The sequence below is a fragment of the Lynx rufus genome, unplaced genomic scaffold (assembly GCF_022079265.1).
Source record: "Lynx rufus isolate CCGP_SWC_20201006 ecotype Redwood Valley unplaced genomic scaffold, mLynRuf1.p SCAF_8, whole genome shotgun sequence".
In the NCBI taxonomy this organism is placed as follows: domain Eukaryota; kingdom Metazoa; phylum Chordata; class Mammalia; order Carnivora; family Felidae; genus Lynx; species Lynx rufus.
This window is the reverse complement of record NW_025814896.1, coordinates 72834065-72850443: the sequence shown is the minus strand read 5'-3', so window position 1 is coordinate 72850443 and position 16379 is coordinate 72834065. Positions and strand designations below refer to the sequence as shown.

Genomic DNA, 16379 nt, shown 5'->3' with positions numbered 1-16379 from the left:
ATTTGTGAAGCATTTTGATTGAGCTGACTGTTAAGTACCTGTCCGTATTTAAATCACTATTAGGGAGAAGACCAGAAGAGAAATCCATCTCTAGTCTTTTAATTGAGCACTTTAAATCAAACGCTGATTAATGTTAAGATAATTTTCTTTTCCTATCAGAATGGCAGTATTCACAACCATCAGAGTCTAGCAATAATTGTACAATGAGTACTCAAGAGAAAGGGAAGAAAGAGGTTTTGGAGCGGAATGTTAGTTATTAGTTAATGAAACCATTGTTAAGTACCCACAGAATACCAGATATCGCGCAAGGAGCTGGAAACCCCAAAGTAATAAAGCATACCTTGTTTTCCCTTGATCTTAATGTAAGAATCATAGGAAAAACAATTTTCCTATATAAGTGCTATATAAGTGCTATAATGCTATATAAGTGCTATAATGTAAGACTGAATAAAATATAGGACCAAAGAAGAGGAAACAGTGATCTCTTCCTGGGGTAGTCCATTAGAAGTCCTGGCTCATTTGCTCATTTGCAAAAGAAGTGACATTGCTTCGAAAATAATAGGGAAGGTAGGAAAAGGGTCATTGTGAGAGATATGAATCTGAGAGTACTTAAAACGTTATTTGGCTATGTCCAATGAAGAGATGAAAAGCAAAGATAGCATAGAGCAGTGGTTAAGAGGACAGGTTCTAAAACCAGATTGTTTTGATTTTCATCTCTAATCCATCATCTGTCCCTTCCCTTCTCTGAATCCCTCAATTTCCTAATGTGTTAAGGAAGATAGTAATAGCAATCTTGGAGGTTGCTGTAAGCATTACACAATAGCTGTTAAGATTCAACACATGTTAATTATTGTGATTGTGGTTTAAGTTCAGGGGAAAGGTCAACGTTGAAGATGGACATTTGGAATTTGTGAGCATATTAATGGAAGTTGGTAGAGTGGGCCTGGATGAGCCCACCTAAGACTACAGACACTAAGAAGAGAAGGCAACCACAGATAGAACTGTGATTCAATATTTTAAGGGGGCAGGAAGCAGACAAAGATTAGTTCACAGGAGAAAAGAACCAGAATAAAACAGAGAGAATGACTTCAAGTAAAGGCAGGAGAGAAAGTTCAAGCTGCAACTGTTCAGTGTTTTATGTGCTAACATCAAGTTATGCATATGTCCAGTGAATTTAGAACCAAAAGACTGCCACTGACCTTAATAAGAACACTTTTAGAAGAATGATGTTTTGATGACATATAGCAAGGAGTTGAAGAATAAATAAAGCAGTAGAAGATGCGTTGTAGTCTATTTCTTCAAGGGGCTCATCTGGTAAGGCCAGTCAACTAGCTAAAAATTAAACTTAACTATAATTAATAGGATGTCAAACTTTAAAATATGAAATCATGAGAGTGAAAGAATGATAAAATAGTTTCTGAGAAGCACTAAAATAAGGAAAATAATTAAAATCAATTAAAAAATGGAATTTAAGGTGTGCCTGGGTGGCTCAGTCGGTTGGGTGTCCGATTTCGGCTCAGGTCGTGATCTCACAGTCCATGAGTTTGAGCCCGCATCAGGCTCTGTGCTGACAGCTCAGAGCCTGGAGCCTGCTTCGGATTCTGTGTCTCCCTCTCTCTCTGCTCCTCCCCTGCTTATGCTCTGTCTCTCTCTGTCTCAAAAATAAATAAAAACATTAAAAAAAAATGGAATTTAAAATTTTGAGTCAGAAAAATAAATTACTACTATGCTATTGGAATCATTAAAATATTGATATATGCTCTGAAATTTGGAAAAGGAAGCACCAAGAAAATACTGTTAGATAATTCTCCTACCTCTTTATTTCTCCTGAAAGGCACTCTTAGGATTTCTTCCTGCTGTTCCAATTGTCTCAGAGTGAGGGGTTTAAATGGTGATCCTGGCAGTGATTGGCAAAATATGTCATTCACAGGAGATGCTCTGAATCTATTTGGTAAGAACAAAGCATTAAAGCTAAGCCTATGCCACTTTAAAGCATGTGTGCATTTCATGTTTAAAATATTGAATCCATGTCCTACCTATATTTAGGATGATTGCACAGGAGTGGTGTCAAAATGACAACTTCATATTCACAAGTTGTAACTTCAGCTACTGAAAGAATTTCATGCTTAGATTCAGGATGACATATGTACATCACAGTACTTGATCTGGGCCGGTTCTGTTTCAAACTACAAGGTGTACCATTTCCCATTCCCACAGGATAGTAGGGTGTCATCTGACCTTCGATATTTTTAGTGGGAATCTTAAAAAAAAAAAGTGCAAGACAGACTTTTCATTAGAAATGGAGGTGGGGGTGAGGATGGGAGAAGCACTTTTTTTTTTTTTTTTAAGTTTTTTAATGTTTATTTATTTTTGAGAGAGAGACAGAGTGCAAGCTGGGGAGGAGCAGAGAGACAGGGAGACACAGAACCTGAAGCAGGCTCCAGGCTCTGAGCTGTCAGCATAGAGTCCGATGCAGGGCTCGAACTCACGAGCTGTGAGATCATGACTTGAGCCGAAGTCAGATGCTCAACCGACTGAACCATCCAGTGCCCCGAGAAGCACTTATTCGTAAAGGAAGAAACTACATTTTATTTATAAACCAACATTTATAAAGGTAACATTTCCATATTTTCTATATATTCTTCCTCTAACATTCTTTTGATTCCTGAATTCTTATTTGACCAAATACATATTTTCAGGGCTAGTTTACTACAGTAAAAAAGGGAAACTTTTATTTGATGCTAAAATTAAGATATTAAGTAAATGTACATTTATATAAAAGAATATAATATCTTGATTGATATGAATTGTTTTCAAGAGTTGTAAAGAGACTAAGATAAAATACAGGAACTTATAATACTGGTCTAGTCAGAGCTTTCTATACTAAACTTCTAGTGAAAGCCTGTGTTACTCTTTAGATTCTAGAGATGTGAAGTCTATTTTGTCAAAAAGTGGGGCTACAGAGTAAAACACCATCTTTTAAAACAGGAATCTCAATACTGTACTCGTTCATCAATCTGCTTACTTTTTCCCTGTCATTAATATTAAGAGACATACTTTTCAGTGTAAACTCCTATCTCAATCTATTCAAAGCCAGTAAAGGACAAATGAAGAAATTTTCATTGAATGGAGGAATAAAATAGATCACCTCAGAAGACAAGGATTATTAAGAGCTAGCGCCTATATTTTATTTATGTAAACCAAAGAAAAGTCCAATATAACGGGCCTAAAAAAATATTGTTAATAATATCCCCAAGCAAGCTCTTTGGAGGCAGGAAGCTCATCTTGTATCACTTTGGTACCCTGTCAGTGCCATCTCCAAAACAGGAAATAAACAAATGTTTCTAGGGACAAATATTTTGATACTTCTTGTAAGCTGTTTTCATGCTACTATCTAGAATTAGAAAATCCTGGGTTCCGAGGCAAGCTTTGAATTTACCAGCTTTCTGAATTTGACTAAATTCCAATTTTTGCCATTTGTGAAAGGAGAATAATAATACATACTCAAAGGTTGGGGGGAAAATTAAGCATTACCTCTTGTTACATGCCTGGCACAGTACCTGGCTTATAAATTGGGGCTCAGTAAATGTTAGTTTTCTTCCCTTACCCTTTTCTTCCTCTTCCTTTATCATTTCACACTTTGAATTCCATCTTGCTATCCTCCAGAGCCACAGTAAATAAATATTTTATCTCAAAGGTAGTCTGCAAAATTAAAATCTTTTAAAATAGCAATGTTTTGTGTCTATGCTTAGCTTATCAATTCCCCCCAAAGCCACCCTTTTCAAGTTACAGGCATTCCTTTGAAGGTCTTTGCCATTTCACTTTACGTCTAATAGAAGTATCGTTATGATATGAAACCACTTCTAGAAATATCCTCTATCAATAGGTTATATAACTCTATGGGAGTGCTTAGGATTCAGAAAGCATTCCTTGAACTATAGGGGCATTTAAAAATTGTGATTAGGTACCCTAAGGAATCATTCTTTTTAAACAATCCTATTTGTCAGTCATCAATTATGCATTCACATTTGATAAACACTTATGAAGTGCCGATATTATGTTTGGCACTCTGCTTTGCATTGTGGGGTAAAGAGATAAAAGACAGTCCCTGCTTTGAAGATGCTTGCAGTCTGGTAGCTTGTGTAGTTTATCTGTTTTACCCATGGGAGATAGAGACCAAACAAGGGGAAAAAAGCAAAAGCTCTAATTTATAATTATTTCCAATGTTAAACACAGGGAACCACTGCTAAGCCTTGAAGTGATACACTGCTATCACGAAAAGTTTCCCAGATATATCTTTGGTAAATTTTTTTATTTTTCTATGATCTTAAAAGTAAATAAAAGTATCACAGTATAACTTTTCTCAGAAAAACCTAACATACTGAAAATTTTCTTTGACCCAATCCTTTGGGGTATGCAATAGGTAAAGAACACAAGACTAAATTCTGTCATTTAAGTTGTGTAAGTTCATGCCTCACTAATAATAGATGTTAAGAGTGAAAAAAAATCAACACTTGTCACTTGCCTCTTTTGATTTTTCTTTTTCATCTGCTTCTTGATCTGTGGAATAATATAAAAGTAAGGTAGGTGTAAAGAATGACCAGTGACTTATATATAAAATACAAATGACTTAAGTTTTCAATCACCCTTTTAATTTTAAATTTCTTTCTAAAGAAGATCCCAAACATACATATAATTTTTATCTTACAACTTTTATTTTATTTCACAATTGCAGGGATACATCTACATTTCTATTTCCATACATAACAACTATGTTAAACCAAGGAAAAGACTAACACTAACACTATATAAATGTAACATTAACGTGTATTATCTTAACAGATTTAATAGAATTGATTAATAGGTAGCAAAAAGGATACTGTTTGTTGAGGTCGAAAATAATGAAAAAACCTCTTTGAAAAAGTTTTCTAAGAGATTGTTCAGAAATTTATTTTAGTGTTTTAAAATTCATCCAGTTTCCGACAAGATCTTTTAAATTCCAATTTGAGCATATACTTTCAACCAAATTCCAGCATTACTATCAAATCACTCTGTAGAAACAAACCTTTTTCAGATAGAAGGTTCTTAGCCAGCATATTCCCAAGGTAGTACTCGTGAATATTTACTTTCTATATTTGGAAATAAAATAAAAATACAGTAAGTATTTTGCAACTTCCAAGAATATAACTTGAAAATCATCAATCTAATTACTAACAATCTCATTTTTTAATGTTCCATACTTGATGTTTTGAAGAAAAACGTACCTGACCACTTTCTTTCTCTTCATGATATTGTCGAATGTGTTTTCCGTGACATACTTCGTAAGTCCAATAAGACTCAATCTAAGAAAAATGGATGTATTTACACATACAAAAGCCACATAACTAACTCAACTGAATTACTTTGTTCTATTTTATGTAGTTGCGTAGATTTCCCTCAAGATTTAGAGTAAGCTTTCATTAGGTGAAACATTATTATGCCTCAGAAAAATATGAAATTTCTGAAGCCATATTCACTGTTTTCACTAATTAGCTGTATGTGAAAACTCTGTGAAGGTCTAGAATACATGTGGGATCTGTGATAACTATTAGCCTTAGGGACTATTTTTGACATAGTCAAAAAAATAACAATTAGCATTTTTTTTAATTAAAATTGTATATTGGGGTGCCTGGGTGGCTCCAGGCTCTGAACTGACAGCACAGAGCCCAACACTGGGCTTGAACTCACAAACCATGAGATCATGACCTGAGTCTGACACTTACTAAGCCACCCAGGCCCCCTGTGGCTAAGCCTTGTTTTAGGCATTAAGAATAGATGAGGAGTAGGGGTGCCTGGGTGGCTCAGTCGGCTGAACGTCTGACTTCAGCTCAGGTCAGATCTCATAGCTCATGAGTTCAAGCCCTGTGCCGGGTTCTGTGCTGACAGCTCGGAGCCTGGAGCCTACCTCGGATTCTGTGTCTCCCTCTCTCTCTGCCCCTAACCCACTCACATTCTGTCTCTTTCTCTCTCAAAAATAAACATTAAAAAAATTTTTTTTAAATTAAAATTGTATATAAGGAAACTTTCCTTTGAACTAGAAAACGTTCAAAGCAACTTGGTAAATGACATTATTTGAAATCAGTTTTAATGGGTGTTTGCTGCATCTACTATCCAGGAATTTAAATGAACAAAATACTATTAAGCAATATGATTTGATTTACAACTAACTTAAAATTTGATACAACATAATAAAAAGAAATGTAGAATTATTTTTAAGGGTCTATTGGCTATTTGGAAATTTATTTTCTACTTTTATTAAGTGAACATAAAATACGTACTCTGTAGGAACAACTGCTTTGTTTAAATAGTGGCTCCAATAGTTCTCTTGGATTAGGGCCTTTGTAATCCTTTTCTTCTTCCTATGAAAGAACTAGGGTTTAATACTTACAATTATTCTAGAACTTCACCCAATTCTGCTGTCTGGGTATTAACTCATTGTCCAAATCACAAATGCTTGGAAATAAAAAAGGAAAAAAAAGTCAAAACTTTTAATAAGAGCCTATGGTTTGCCACTTCTTTCAAAAGAAATGATGTATAAAATATGGAGCCATAGAATAATCTTCCATTCTTTCTTCTCTTAAAAAAAAGGTTTTTGAGTATCAGTTTCCTGAACAATTCTTATAAACCTATTTCAGAAGTTTTAAATACTTGCATCCGAACGATTCTACCTATGAATGCCTCAGAGTAGTTGAATCTTGGAGAATCTTGCAGAATGTATGGGAAAGTTTTAAGGTACATCCCAGTTTCCTATATATTTTTACATCTCAGACTTGAATGCCATAGGCATATGTGTAAGACTGCACACACGTGTATATTATGTCTTTAGAAGGTTTAAAACGAAAATGAAACAGCTGTCTTTCACAGATTTCAAATCTGAACAAAACCTAAGAAAGCACTCATTGAGTTTGTAATGTTTCCATTTTATAGACTGTGAAAATATTATGTAATTAGCTCAATAAATTTACTGAGTGGAAGTACTGAGTTTCAAATTTGTTCAAGGTTCCACAGCTAACCAGAGCCTATACCTCAGCCTCCTGGCTCCTAGGCTGGTGTCCTTTTCATTTTACCATGCTGACTCTCCTGTTTCATCTTGAAAGAAGTCATTGCCTTGAAGGATGGATAAGAGGTAGTTAGGGCATTTCAGGAGGAAGAAATGAGCATGAGCTAAGGTAGGGAAAAAGTATAGGTACCTATAGATTTATTAGAAATTCTTTATAAAAAATGTCACATATACATTTAAAAATTATGCTGTTTCAAAACCCTCATTTCTATAAAAGAAGCAAGCATGGAATTAGATTTTCATTCAAAATATTAATAACTGGTTGCTAATTTTTCCTAGTTGAACTGTAAAATCAAAGAATTCAAGAATAATAAAAGTGATTACTACTTTTATGGTAAACAGGATTACTGAGAAACCTATCATTCAGTTTTTTTTATGTGCATATTTTGTATTTATTGCAGAATTATTTATAGCATCTAAATATGGAAGCAATCCAAGTGCTCATCCAAATATGGATGAAAAAGATGTGGTATACACATACAATGGAATATTAGTGAGCCATAAAAATTAACAAGATCCTGCCATTTGCAACAACATGGTTAGACTTTGACGTTATTATGTTAAGTGAAATACATCAGAGAAAAACAATTACCATATTATTTTACTTATAAGTCAAATTTAAAAGCAAAACAAACAAAAACAAACACAAATTAAACCAAATAGAATCATAAACACACAGAACAAACTGGTGGTTGCCACATAGGAGGGGGTGGTGGAATGGGTGAAAGAGACAAAGGGCATTAAGAGGTACACACTTCAAGTTACAATATAAATGTCACAGATTAAAAAAAAAAAACTATAGCATAGGGAATATAATTAATAATATCGCAATAACACTGTATGGTGTCATTCAGTTTTAAAGTATGTGTTTGCAATGTTTTAAAGAATATCTTTGGTGACAGGGATTATCAATATATTTATAAAAAGTTACCTCATCCCCACTTGTCACAAGGGGCAGAATGCATTTATATTTTTCTTTATGTGTAGTTGTCATGATGACATAATTATCTTCTTTATACAAGACTCCAGTTGTAGGCTAGAAAAAGAACAAAAAATACACATTATTTTCTCTGGTTAAATTGTAGTACATTGAATAATTTACAGTCTTAGTTTTTTTAACTTTATTTATTTATTTTGAGAGAGAGAGAGAGAGCGAAGGAAAGAGAGTACGCACAGGGGAAGGGCAGAGACAGAGGGAGAGAGAAAATCCCAAGAAAATCCCTGTGCTGGTAGTGCAAAAGCCTGAAGTGGGGCTCGATTCAACGAACTGCTAGATCATGACCTGAGCTGAAATCAAGAGCTGGATGCTTAACTGACTGAGCCACCCAGATGTCCCAATAATTTACAGTCTTAGGTCAAAGTAATTCATCATGTCAACAGAAAAACTTTTAAATGTATTTCCAAAGGCAGGGAAAATATTCTATATATTAAATAATAATAAGGACAAAAGGAGAATGACATACTTTATCCAAGTGTTATAACAAAAAAATGAACACAACTGAAATTTGGAGTATAAACGAAAAACTGGTAACGCAACAGACTGAGGTTAAAATATGGATTAAAAAGCATTAAGAAGCAATGAATATACATAGATACACCATCGCTGAATACTTATTAGTTCTATTAACAATTACCATCTATATGTGAAAATCTACAGCACTTTACAAATGTACTCTCAATTTCGTCAGATGGGACACCTGAAGATAACATAGCGCATTCTTTCTCATATTTGGATAGCAACAGCCTGATGCAGGGCTTGAACCCACGAACTGTGAGATCATGACCAGAACACATACATTTAACCGACTAAGCCACCCAGGAGCTCCAGGATAAAATACTTTTAAAAGAAAAATCACTAAGAATCCTCTGTGCTTACTTAACTTTTTTTTTAGTATACATTTTGGGTCAGCAAACACTTTCTGTAAAGGGCCAGGTAGCAAATATTTGGGGCTTTCTTTTTTCTTTTTTTTAAGTTCATTTATTTATCTTGAGAGAAAGAGATAGAGTGTGAGCAGGGGAGGGGCAAAGAGAGGATCCCAAGCAGGCTCTGTGTACTCTTGGTGCAGAGCCTAACACAGGGTGCAAACTCAGGAACTCCTGAGATCATGACCTAAGCCAAAACCAAGAGTCAGATGGTTAACTAACTGAGACACCCAGGTGCCCCTTAACATATTTGAATCAGCTTTTGTTAGCCTTTTTTTAGATTACTATATAGGCTCCTGTATTGTGACGAAAGATCCTTGTTTAAAAGACCATTGTAACTGAAGAGGAGAAACAGAGTTGAAAGTGAGAGCTGCAAAGCCAAATTTATGATAAAGTGATTCTTAGAAACATTTATTTAGTTGCACCAACAAATTGCTATAACATTTATAATGCCTTTTGATGTTTTTCAGATATATGCAGAATGTATGACAGTGTCTTGTTCAAAGCAGGATTCACATCTGCTTACCAATGGCTGGCCTGAAGTCTTGCCAAATCATCCCTTTACTGTAGTGAAGACAACCAGTATAATAGGGAAAGATAGGATAAAATAGGCAGAGAGGGAAAGGATAGGACCTGAGGTTGGGTGGGGTGGGAAACTTGTATTTTGGAACAATGCTGGGAGTGTCTGACCACAGCAAACGCCCTCAGGCATAAGGTTCCTCTTAAGAATGCAAGAGACACCACCTACTCCCCCTCAGGTGTCCCTAAGGAATTTGACAAAAGACCTAAGTAGAAATAAGTATGAGACCATAAATGAGTAACCCATAATGATATGGCCATAGACCACCCCTCATACAGTGGAAACAAGCCAATCAGGAATGGACAACCCAGAACCTAGAGCTATCAAGCCAGTGAGGGTAGGACCTGAGAAGGAAGGAGGGGGACTTGTATGGGGGTGATGACCAGAACCTTACAAAACAGTGTGAAACCACTATTGTTGGGTATTCACCTTCGAATGCCCCCTCTCTGTAGAGACAGCTTTCCTACTATTCTTACTTTCTAATCTAGAGTCTATAATAAACTTTCCCCTACTGCTCATTCTGTGTCCACCTTTTCATTCTTTGAAGTGGTGAGACAACGAATCCCAGGTATTGAGGTAAAAAAAATCCTGCAGCACCAGTAGCATATGACTTAACTGTATTTACCTCTATTTGTGAAGTACCTGCAACTCTGATGTTCAAAGTTGAATTGGGCAGCAATACTGACTTGTTTACTAAACTGTTCACCAAAATACTAACAATGGAAAAAGCAACTAACTGCTTGTTTGGAATTACAGCAAAGGAAGGAAGACAATCCTTTTTTTTTTTGTAATGAAAACCACTCTTGGGGCTTTATGTTTATATGATAAAGAAATTCATTCCTCTTGAAAGAGGATTTCAGCTACCTCCATTTTGACCTCAAACTTTTTAGTTGGGTTTTTCTTTCCAGCTTGTCTCTTGGCAAAGCATCCCCAGGAACCAAAACTACTCTCAAACAGTAAGGACTGCCCTGGGCCAGCAAGACCTCACCCATGATGGACTCCAAGATAATGATCGATTTGACTTCCAAAGCCTACTTGCACATATCCACCACCTTTGCCCCATATTTCCCATATATAAACCTGACAGTATTTTTGGCACTTTGGAGACAGTCTTTGAGAAGCTAGTCTGCTGTTTTCAGCTGTTGGCGTCACTGAAATGAATCCCTGTCTTGTTTCACCACCACTCATTTCTCTGCCTTTGGATTTTGTTAGGGGTGAGTGGCTGAACCTGGTCTGTTTGGAACCCCCGGGGTCAGGTGCTTTTGCAACCCTGCGCCCCAGCTATGTTCTGGTCTATTGTTTTTAAGGTCTAAGTAAGAGGTAACAAATAAAAGCCATCACTTGCTAGAAGATGCAAAGATTTCTCTTTCACTAAGTTTTGGAAGAGCGGGTTTCCTCTTGAATAAAACAGACCAAGTAGCAATTCTTCTATCTGAAAATTGCTGAAATAGTCACTTATTGGGATTACCAAGTAAAAATTTTTAACAAACTTTACCCTAAATTTTCAAAAAAAATTACAGGGAAGTTAACCTTTTCTGATTTTCTAACTTAAAAAACTTTTTTGATCTAACAAAAATGTTTCTTTTTGATTTAGTAAAAGAGTTAAGAAAACAAAATACTTCTGAATGTATCTAGATAGGGAAAAAAGTTGTTGCATATAACTTAATACCCTAAAGTATTTTCAGTGTAAGAGGCCCTATTAGTAATCTGATAAAAATCAGATTTTAATATAATGAAACTAAACCAAGGGGGTATGGTACTTTAAGGTTAAGGAACTTTAAAAATATGTTGGCAGGGGAGAAATGCTGAATGTTTAACAAGGGTCTGGAGGAATTAAGATAGAGGATAAAAGACAAAAGTATCTTGATAGAGGCTGTAAAATAAACTCAGTGGCACAACTTGCCAACATATATAACATGCTTAAATAGAGTTGGTCACCATTCTTCCCAAGCATAGTGTCTGGGGGAAGTTTGAGTGGGAATACATTTCTATGTTAACAACAGAAGAGAAAATTAGACTTATTTTGTGGTTTTACTTTGGTGAAATCTATGAACTCTGTGAAGTAATAAATTGTTGAGCACTTTAATAGACACAGAGATGGTAGGTATTTCAGAAGAAAAATATACACACACACAAAACTGAACACTAAAAACCAGTAAACAAAGAATATCATAGCCATTAATTAATGAACATAAATGTTAAAAAAATGTATTCCTTGTTGGTGCTTAATAATTATTCTAAGTAAATATGAAAGTGAGATTGAAAAGATTATGTATTGTTTTGATATATCTGAATGGGGAGATGATTTAAAGTACAGAACAATTTTAAAGCTAAAAAAAAAATTCACATCTTCTAATCCAGTCTCTTCCAACTTCTGATTGTAGAGAGATAAAGGCCCTTATCCTCCTTCATACAGCTGCTTGTTTACGTATGTCCAATCAACTGGCTCATAAAAGAAAATGACAGTGCCAGGTGAGGAGGGCTGTAGTGCCAGTTACATAAAGTAGGAAGGGAAGCCTTAAGATTATAAAAATACTAAAACAAAACCCAAAGGCCAATGATAATGACTCCTGGGGTTTATTTTTGCATGAAAGCCACAGACCTTTTGCCAACTAACAGAAAAATGTCCCTAGATGTTTCTCAAAATAACTTAAAAAAAAAAATTCTTCAGATATACCCATCTTAAATTATGTTGCACTGTCAAAGAGAATTAAAAATTCAATTTCAAAATAAAATTGATAGATATGTGAAAGGTTGGTACAGGATAAATTTAATACAGATCTTCCATAACCTCTTTCAGCCAGCACATACCACTGCCAGAAGAAAAATGAAACAATTTTGTAGTAACCTTGAAAATGGCTGATTTTAGTCATCCACCTAACACATCAGTAAGTTTTGAAGGCTGCATATCAGTGTGCGTTTTTTAATAAAAAAAAAAAAAAACAACAGGTGCAAGAGTAAAATATTTTAATGACCACATTGTTTAATACTTGTCATGTTCATTTTGTGTGCTCTTTTAAAACAGTAACAGAGGTTGGACTAAATAAATTATGCTCACCTCAAGACTGCTAAAGTTATGTCTCACTTATAATACACTTTTATATAAGTATTTTAAAGTAACAATATTTAATGGAATTAACACAAATATAAACCTGGCTTCCCAGAGAAATATTTACTTAGATAAGTTTCAGAATCACTGAACTACCAGAACAGGAGAACTGAAAACACAGGGATGGAGAAATAAAGTGTGAAATACTCGCAAAAACTAACATCTGCAAGTAGAAATCCGTTGTGGTAACCATGACATTTGTTATCCTGGTAAATCTTGCTTGCGACCACTTATTCTTGTTTCAGTGAAGTAGTAATAGAACAATATGGTAATAGAACAAAATAGTCATCCCACATGGAATGACTGCAGCTAACTGGAGTAAGAATTAAAAAAAAAAAAAAGCTTTTGTATTTTCCAAGACTTCAATTTGAAATAAATAATTACTACACGGTAAGTATCTTAAGTGTAGTATCTTAAGTGTGCAATTTATTGGCCTACAGTGGTTAGGAAGACTTTTCAGCAGAGCACTCCCCAAAGACAGAAGGACTGCAAATTTTCGTTAACTGTTAAGTTATAAATACGTTCATCACTCTAGGAAAACTGACCATAAAATCTCATGTTCTGGGGTCTTACGTATTACGACTGCAATACATTAACACGGTAAAGGATATTCTGAATAGAGCATCGTTAACATCCCACAGGTCAAATAGCTCTCTCAGAAACAACTTTGAAGGAGACAGAGCTGTGCGTATACACATATGCACGTGTGTGTATACAAGATAGATATACCGAGTGTGAAAGGGAACTCATATCTGCAGTGTAACCGGTTGTGTCGATCCGGTTGTGTGCAATACTAAAGGAGAGAAGGCGGCTGGTGGAGGAAGAACTGCAGCTGACTTTCTAAAGAGAAGATTCAACGTAAGCGCCTGAATTTCCAAAAAAGCTGCTTCCGTGGGGTGGGAGTGTTGGTAAGCACGGTCTAATGAGACACATTTAAAAGGGGGAGAGCAGGTAATCTCTGAATCGCCAATGCTTAGCATGGAAGGCACAACTACATAGTGTGTTCGCTAAACACTTGCTGTATGAATGAATGGATGAGAGGTAAATGAACCTTTAGATTAGGGAAGGGGGCAGGCGCCTGCAGAGGTGGTTCTGGGGGAGCAACGCGCAGGTAAGGAGAGAAGGAGCCAAACTCTAGTGCTAGGAGAGAGAGAGATAGCTACAGGATTCGCAAGGGCACTGACCAGAGAGAACTCGGTGCCGGGCCAGTTGACTCGGAATGGGATGTCATCGCTGAGCTGGGGGAGCGCTCGGCCGCCGCCGGACGCCTCTAAGAGGCCGCAGAGGACCAATAACACCGGCCCGCCTTGGACCAGACTACGCGCGCCGCCGCCTCCTTCCTCCATCCTCCGCTGCCGATTTCTCCAGCCGCCGCCACAGCCTCCTCTGCCCACAGAGGAGAGGAGGGGGAGGAGGAGGAGGCGGCGGCGGGACTACTAAGCACCCAGGCAGCCGGGGGCCCAACCGCCGCCACGTCTCCTTCCGGAGAGCAGGGCAACGCCACCTCCGCCCCCTTGGGCCTTCCGCCACCGTTTCCGGGGCAGGCGGCAATCAACATCCGGGGCCGCCAAGCCGTCCGCCTACGGAAGCCCGGACGCCGGTTGGCGTTCTCGCGGTTGCGGGGAGAGGAGAAATCCAACATCTTGGCTTCTGGGGAGCGGACTTCAGAAGACCGCACCTCGGACCAGGCCTTTCCGCGCAGAAGTGGCGGCACCGAGAGCCGGTGAGTCCGGGAGGCTGCAACCGCCCCCTCCTGCCACCGGCCCGGTTTCTAGGGGTGGGCGGCGGCTTGGCCCGCCCTGGAGCGGAAAGTAGAGAGTGAGAGTGGCGGGTGTAGATTTTGGATGCCAAGATTCGAGGTGGAGATGAGAAGTGAGAAGTGGCGGTGTTCCTGGCTGATCTATCCTCCAGCTGCTTTCCTTTCTCCTTTTCTCCGCACGTAGCGTCTCTGCGTTTCATCTTTCCCGCTTGAAGCTTCTCTCCGCCTCTTCTACTCTGGGCTGTAGTCATCTCAGTGCCTTGCAGCTGCTGACCAACGCAGGGCGGTTTGCTCACTGTCTCTGCAGTCCTAGGTTAGGGGATACTGGAGCTGAGGAATCCTGTCTTCCCTCAGTAAAAGAATGCTGTGATTCTCCGAAGTTGGTATGGACGCAGACTCCTCGTGAAGAGAGCAGCTAGACATCACAGCCCCTGCATTTTCACCCGTGGGGCTTCTCCTTCATTCCAGGGTTGACGTATAGGGTTGTTGTGTCATCATGGAAACTGATAAATTTCCTTTTTTTTTTTTTTTGTTATATCTTATTTACTTTTTAATGTTTATTTTTGGGAGAGGGAAAGAGAGAGCGCGAGTTGGAGAGGGGCAGAGTGAGGGAGACACAGAATCTGAAAAGGCTTCAGGCTCTGAGCCATCAGCACAGAGCCCCATGTTGGGGTTGAATTCAGGAACTGCTAGATCTTGACCTGAGCCGAGGTTCTCCGCTTAACGGACTGAGCCACCCAGGCGCTGCGCTGATGAGTTTACTTATGTGAAGTTCAGGGCCAAGAGAATGTGAGGTTATGAACTCTTGACTGCATTCAGAGTAAGATAAAAAATTTTAAGTTCCCCTCCCCATGCCATGGTTTTCATTTCCAGTATACTAGGTTATACAGTGGTAGCTATGGAGCACCAAGAATTGTCTTTCTGGAGGTGAGTAAAGCTAGAACTCCTCAAATTTGAACCAAATTTAAAAAAAGCAGGAACGGCAATTTTTCATCTGAAAAATTTCCTTTTTCATTTAAAACATAGGGAATGCACAGTATCAAAATTACTTCTGTCTAGAATTGAGGTCTTGTTTATTACTTTATTTATTACTTATTAGTGTTTAATATGTGCCAGACCAGTGGGTTTGGTAAAATAATAGCAAATAAGTGGGTCTCTGTCTTCTGTTCCCCCATAGTCTAGCAAGGGAGATTACACAAATAATTGCGACCTAGTGTGGTAATAAAATAGTACTTAATATTTACTTAGCATTTATTCTGTGGTAGGCACTAGTCTACGTACTTTATATATATTATGAAGCAGGTAGTGTATATTATACAGTAGAGAGATGTGAAAGTGGAGATATGAAGAAGGAAGTGAGGGAGGAACTCTGGGGTTGGACAGGAAAGACTTTCCAGGAGAGGTGACTGTAGAACTGGGGCTTTTAAGGACTTATAGAAGTTCAGCAGGCAGATGGGGAAGTGCATTTCAAGCATAATTCTTTCTGATGATCCATTTGGACCTTTTGATGTAGTCAGAGGGCAGGATAAGATGGAATTAGGAGCAGGAGATTGATACTACAGAGGAACAGAGGCAATCAGTTTGTATTGATAAGGGAACATAAGGCAGGCTGAGGGCAAAGTACAAGCTAGCACACCCCCTGCCCCCAGCTGGGATATGTATGATATACCTTGGAACTCCCACTACCCCAAAACAGGAAAGCAGGAAAGGGCAAAAAGCAAATGGTTAAACTGATAAGAGTCCCTACCAGTTGACAAGAAAAAGGCAATCCCATCCTTGGCTAAAGAAAACTCCCTACTGTCTTGATTTTAATGCTTTGCTGGAGACAAAAACAACCTTAGCTTGACAATAGCTAGGCCTCCAGGAATCTGTGAGTCTTTAGCATATGAAAGTCTTTTTGGAAACTTCC

General features: G+C 37.7%; 2 protein-coding genes across 8 annotated transcripts in view; one reads left to right on the top strand and one right to left on the bottom strand.

The window, feature by feature from the left end:
- The window catches only part of ERLEC1 (endoplasmic reticulum lectin 1), a 34710-nt gene extending 20511 nt beyond the window's left edge, over nucleotides 1–14199 (bottom strand). For 2 of the 4 annotated variants that reach the window (XM_047069760.1, XM_047069759.1), the window contains exons 1-8: nucleotides 13896–14198; nucleotides 8031–8135; nucleotides 6318–6398; nucleotides 5265–5342; nucleotides 5066–5129; nucleotides 4526–4560; nucleotides 2037–2260; nucleotides 1815–1944 (exon numbers count right to left, since the gene is read on the bottom strand). In XM_047069760.1, the coding sequence (XP_046925716.1) occupies nucleotides 1815–1944; nucleotides 2037–2260; nucleotides 4526–4560; nucleotides 5066–5129; nucleotides 5265–5342; nucleotides 6318–6398; nucleotides 8031–8135; nucleotides 13896–14057 (879 nt within the window). In that variant the 5' untranslated portion in view covers nucleotides 14058–14198. Of the gene's footprint in view, nucleotides 1–1814; nucleotides 1945–2036; nucleotides 2261–4525; nucleotides 4561–5065; nucleotides 5130–5264; nucleotides 5343–6317; nucleotides 6399–8030; nucleotides 8136–13895 lie in introns of all 4 variants that reach the window. The other 2 variants (XM_047069761.1, XM_047069762.1) reach the window with 2 other exon arrangements.
- Nucleotides 14200–14278: 79 nt separating this feature from the next.
- The window catches only part of ASB3 (ankyrin repeat and SOCS box containing 3), a 122430-nt gene continuing 120329 nt past the window's right edge, over nucleotides 14279–16379 (top strand). For 3 of the 4 annotated variants that reach the window (XM_047069755.1, XM_047069756.1, XM_047069757.1), the window contains exon 1: nucleotides 14279–14434. The gene's annotated coding sequence lies outside the window, so the exon portion shown is untranslated. The remainder of the gene's footprint in view (nucleotides 14435–16379) is intronic. The other variant, XM_047069758.1, reaches the window with a different exon arrangement.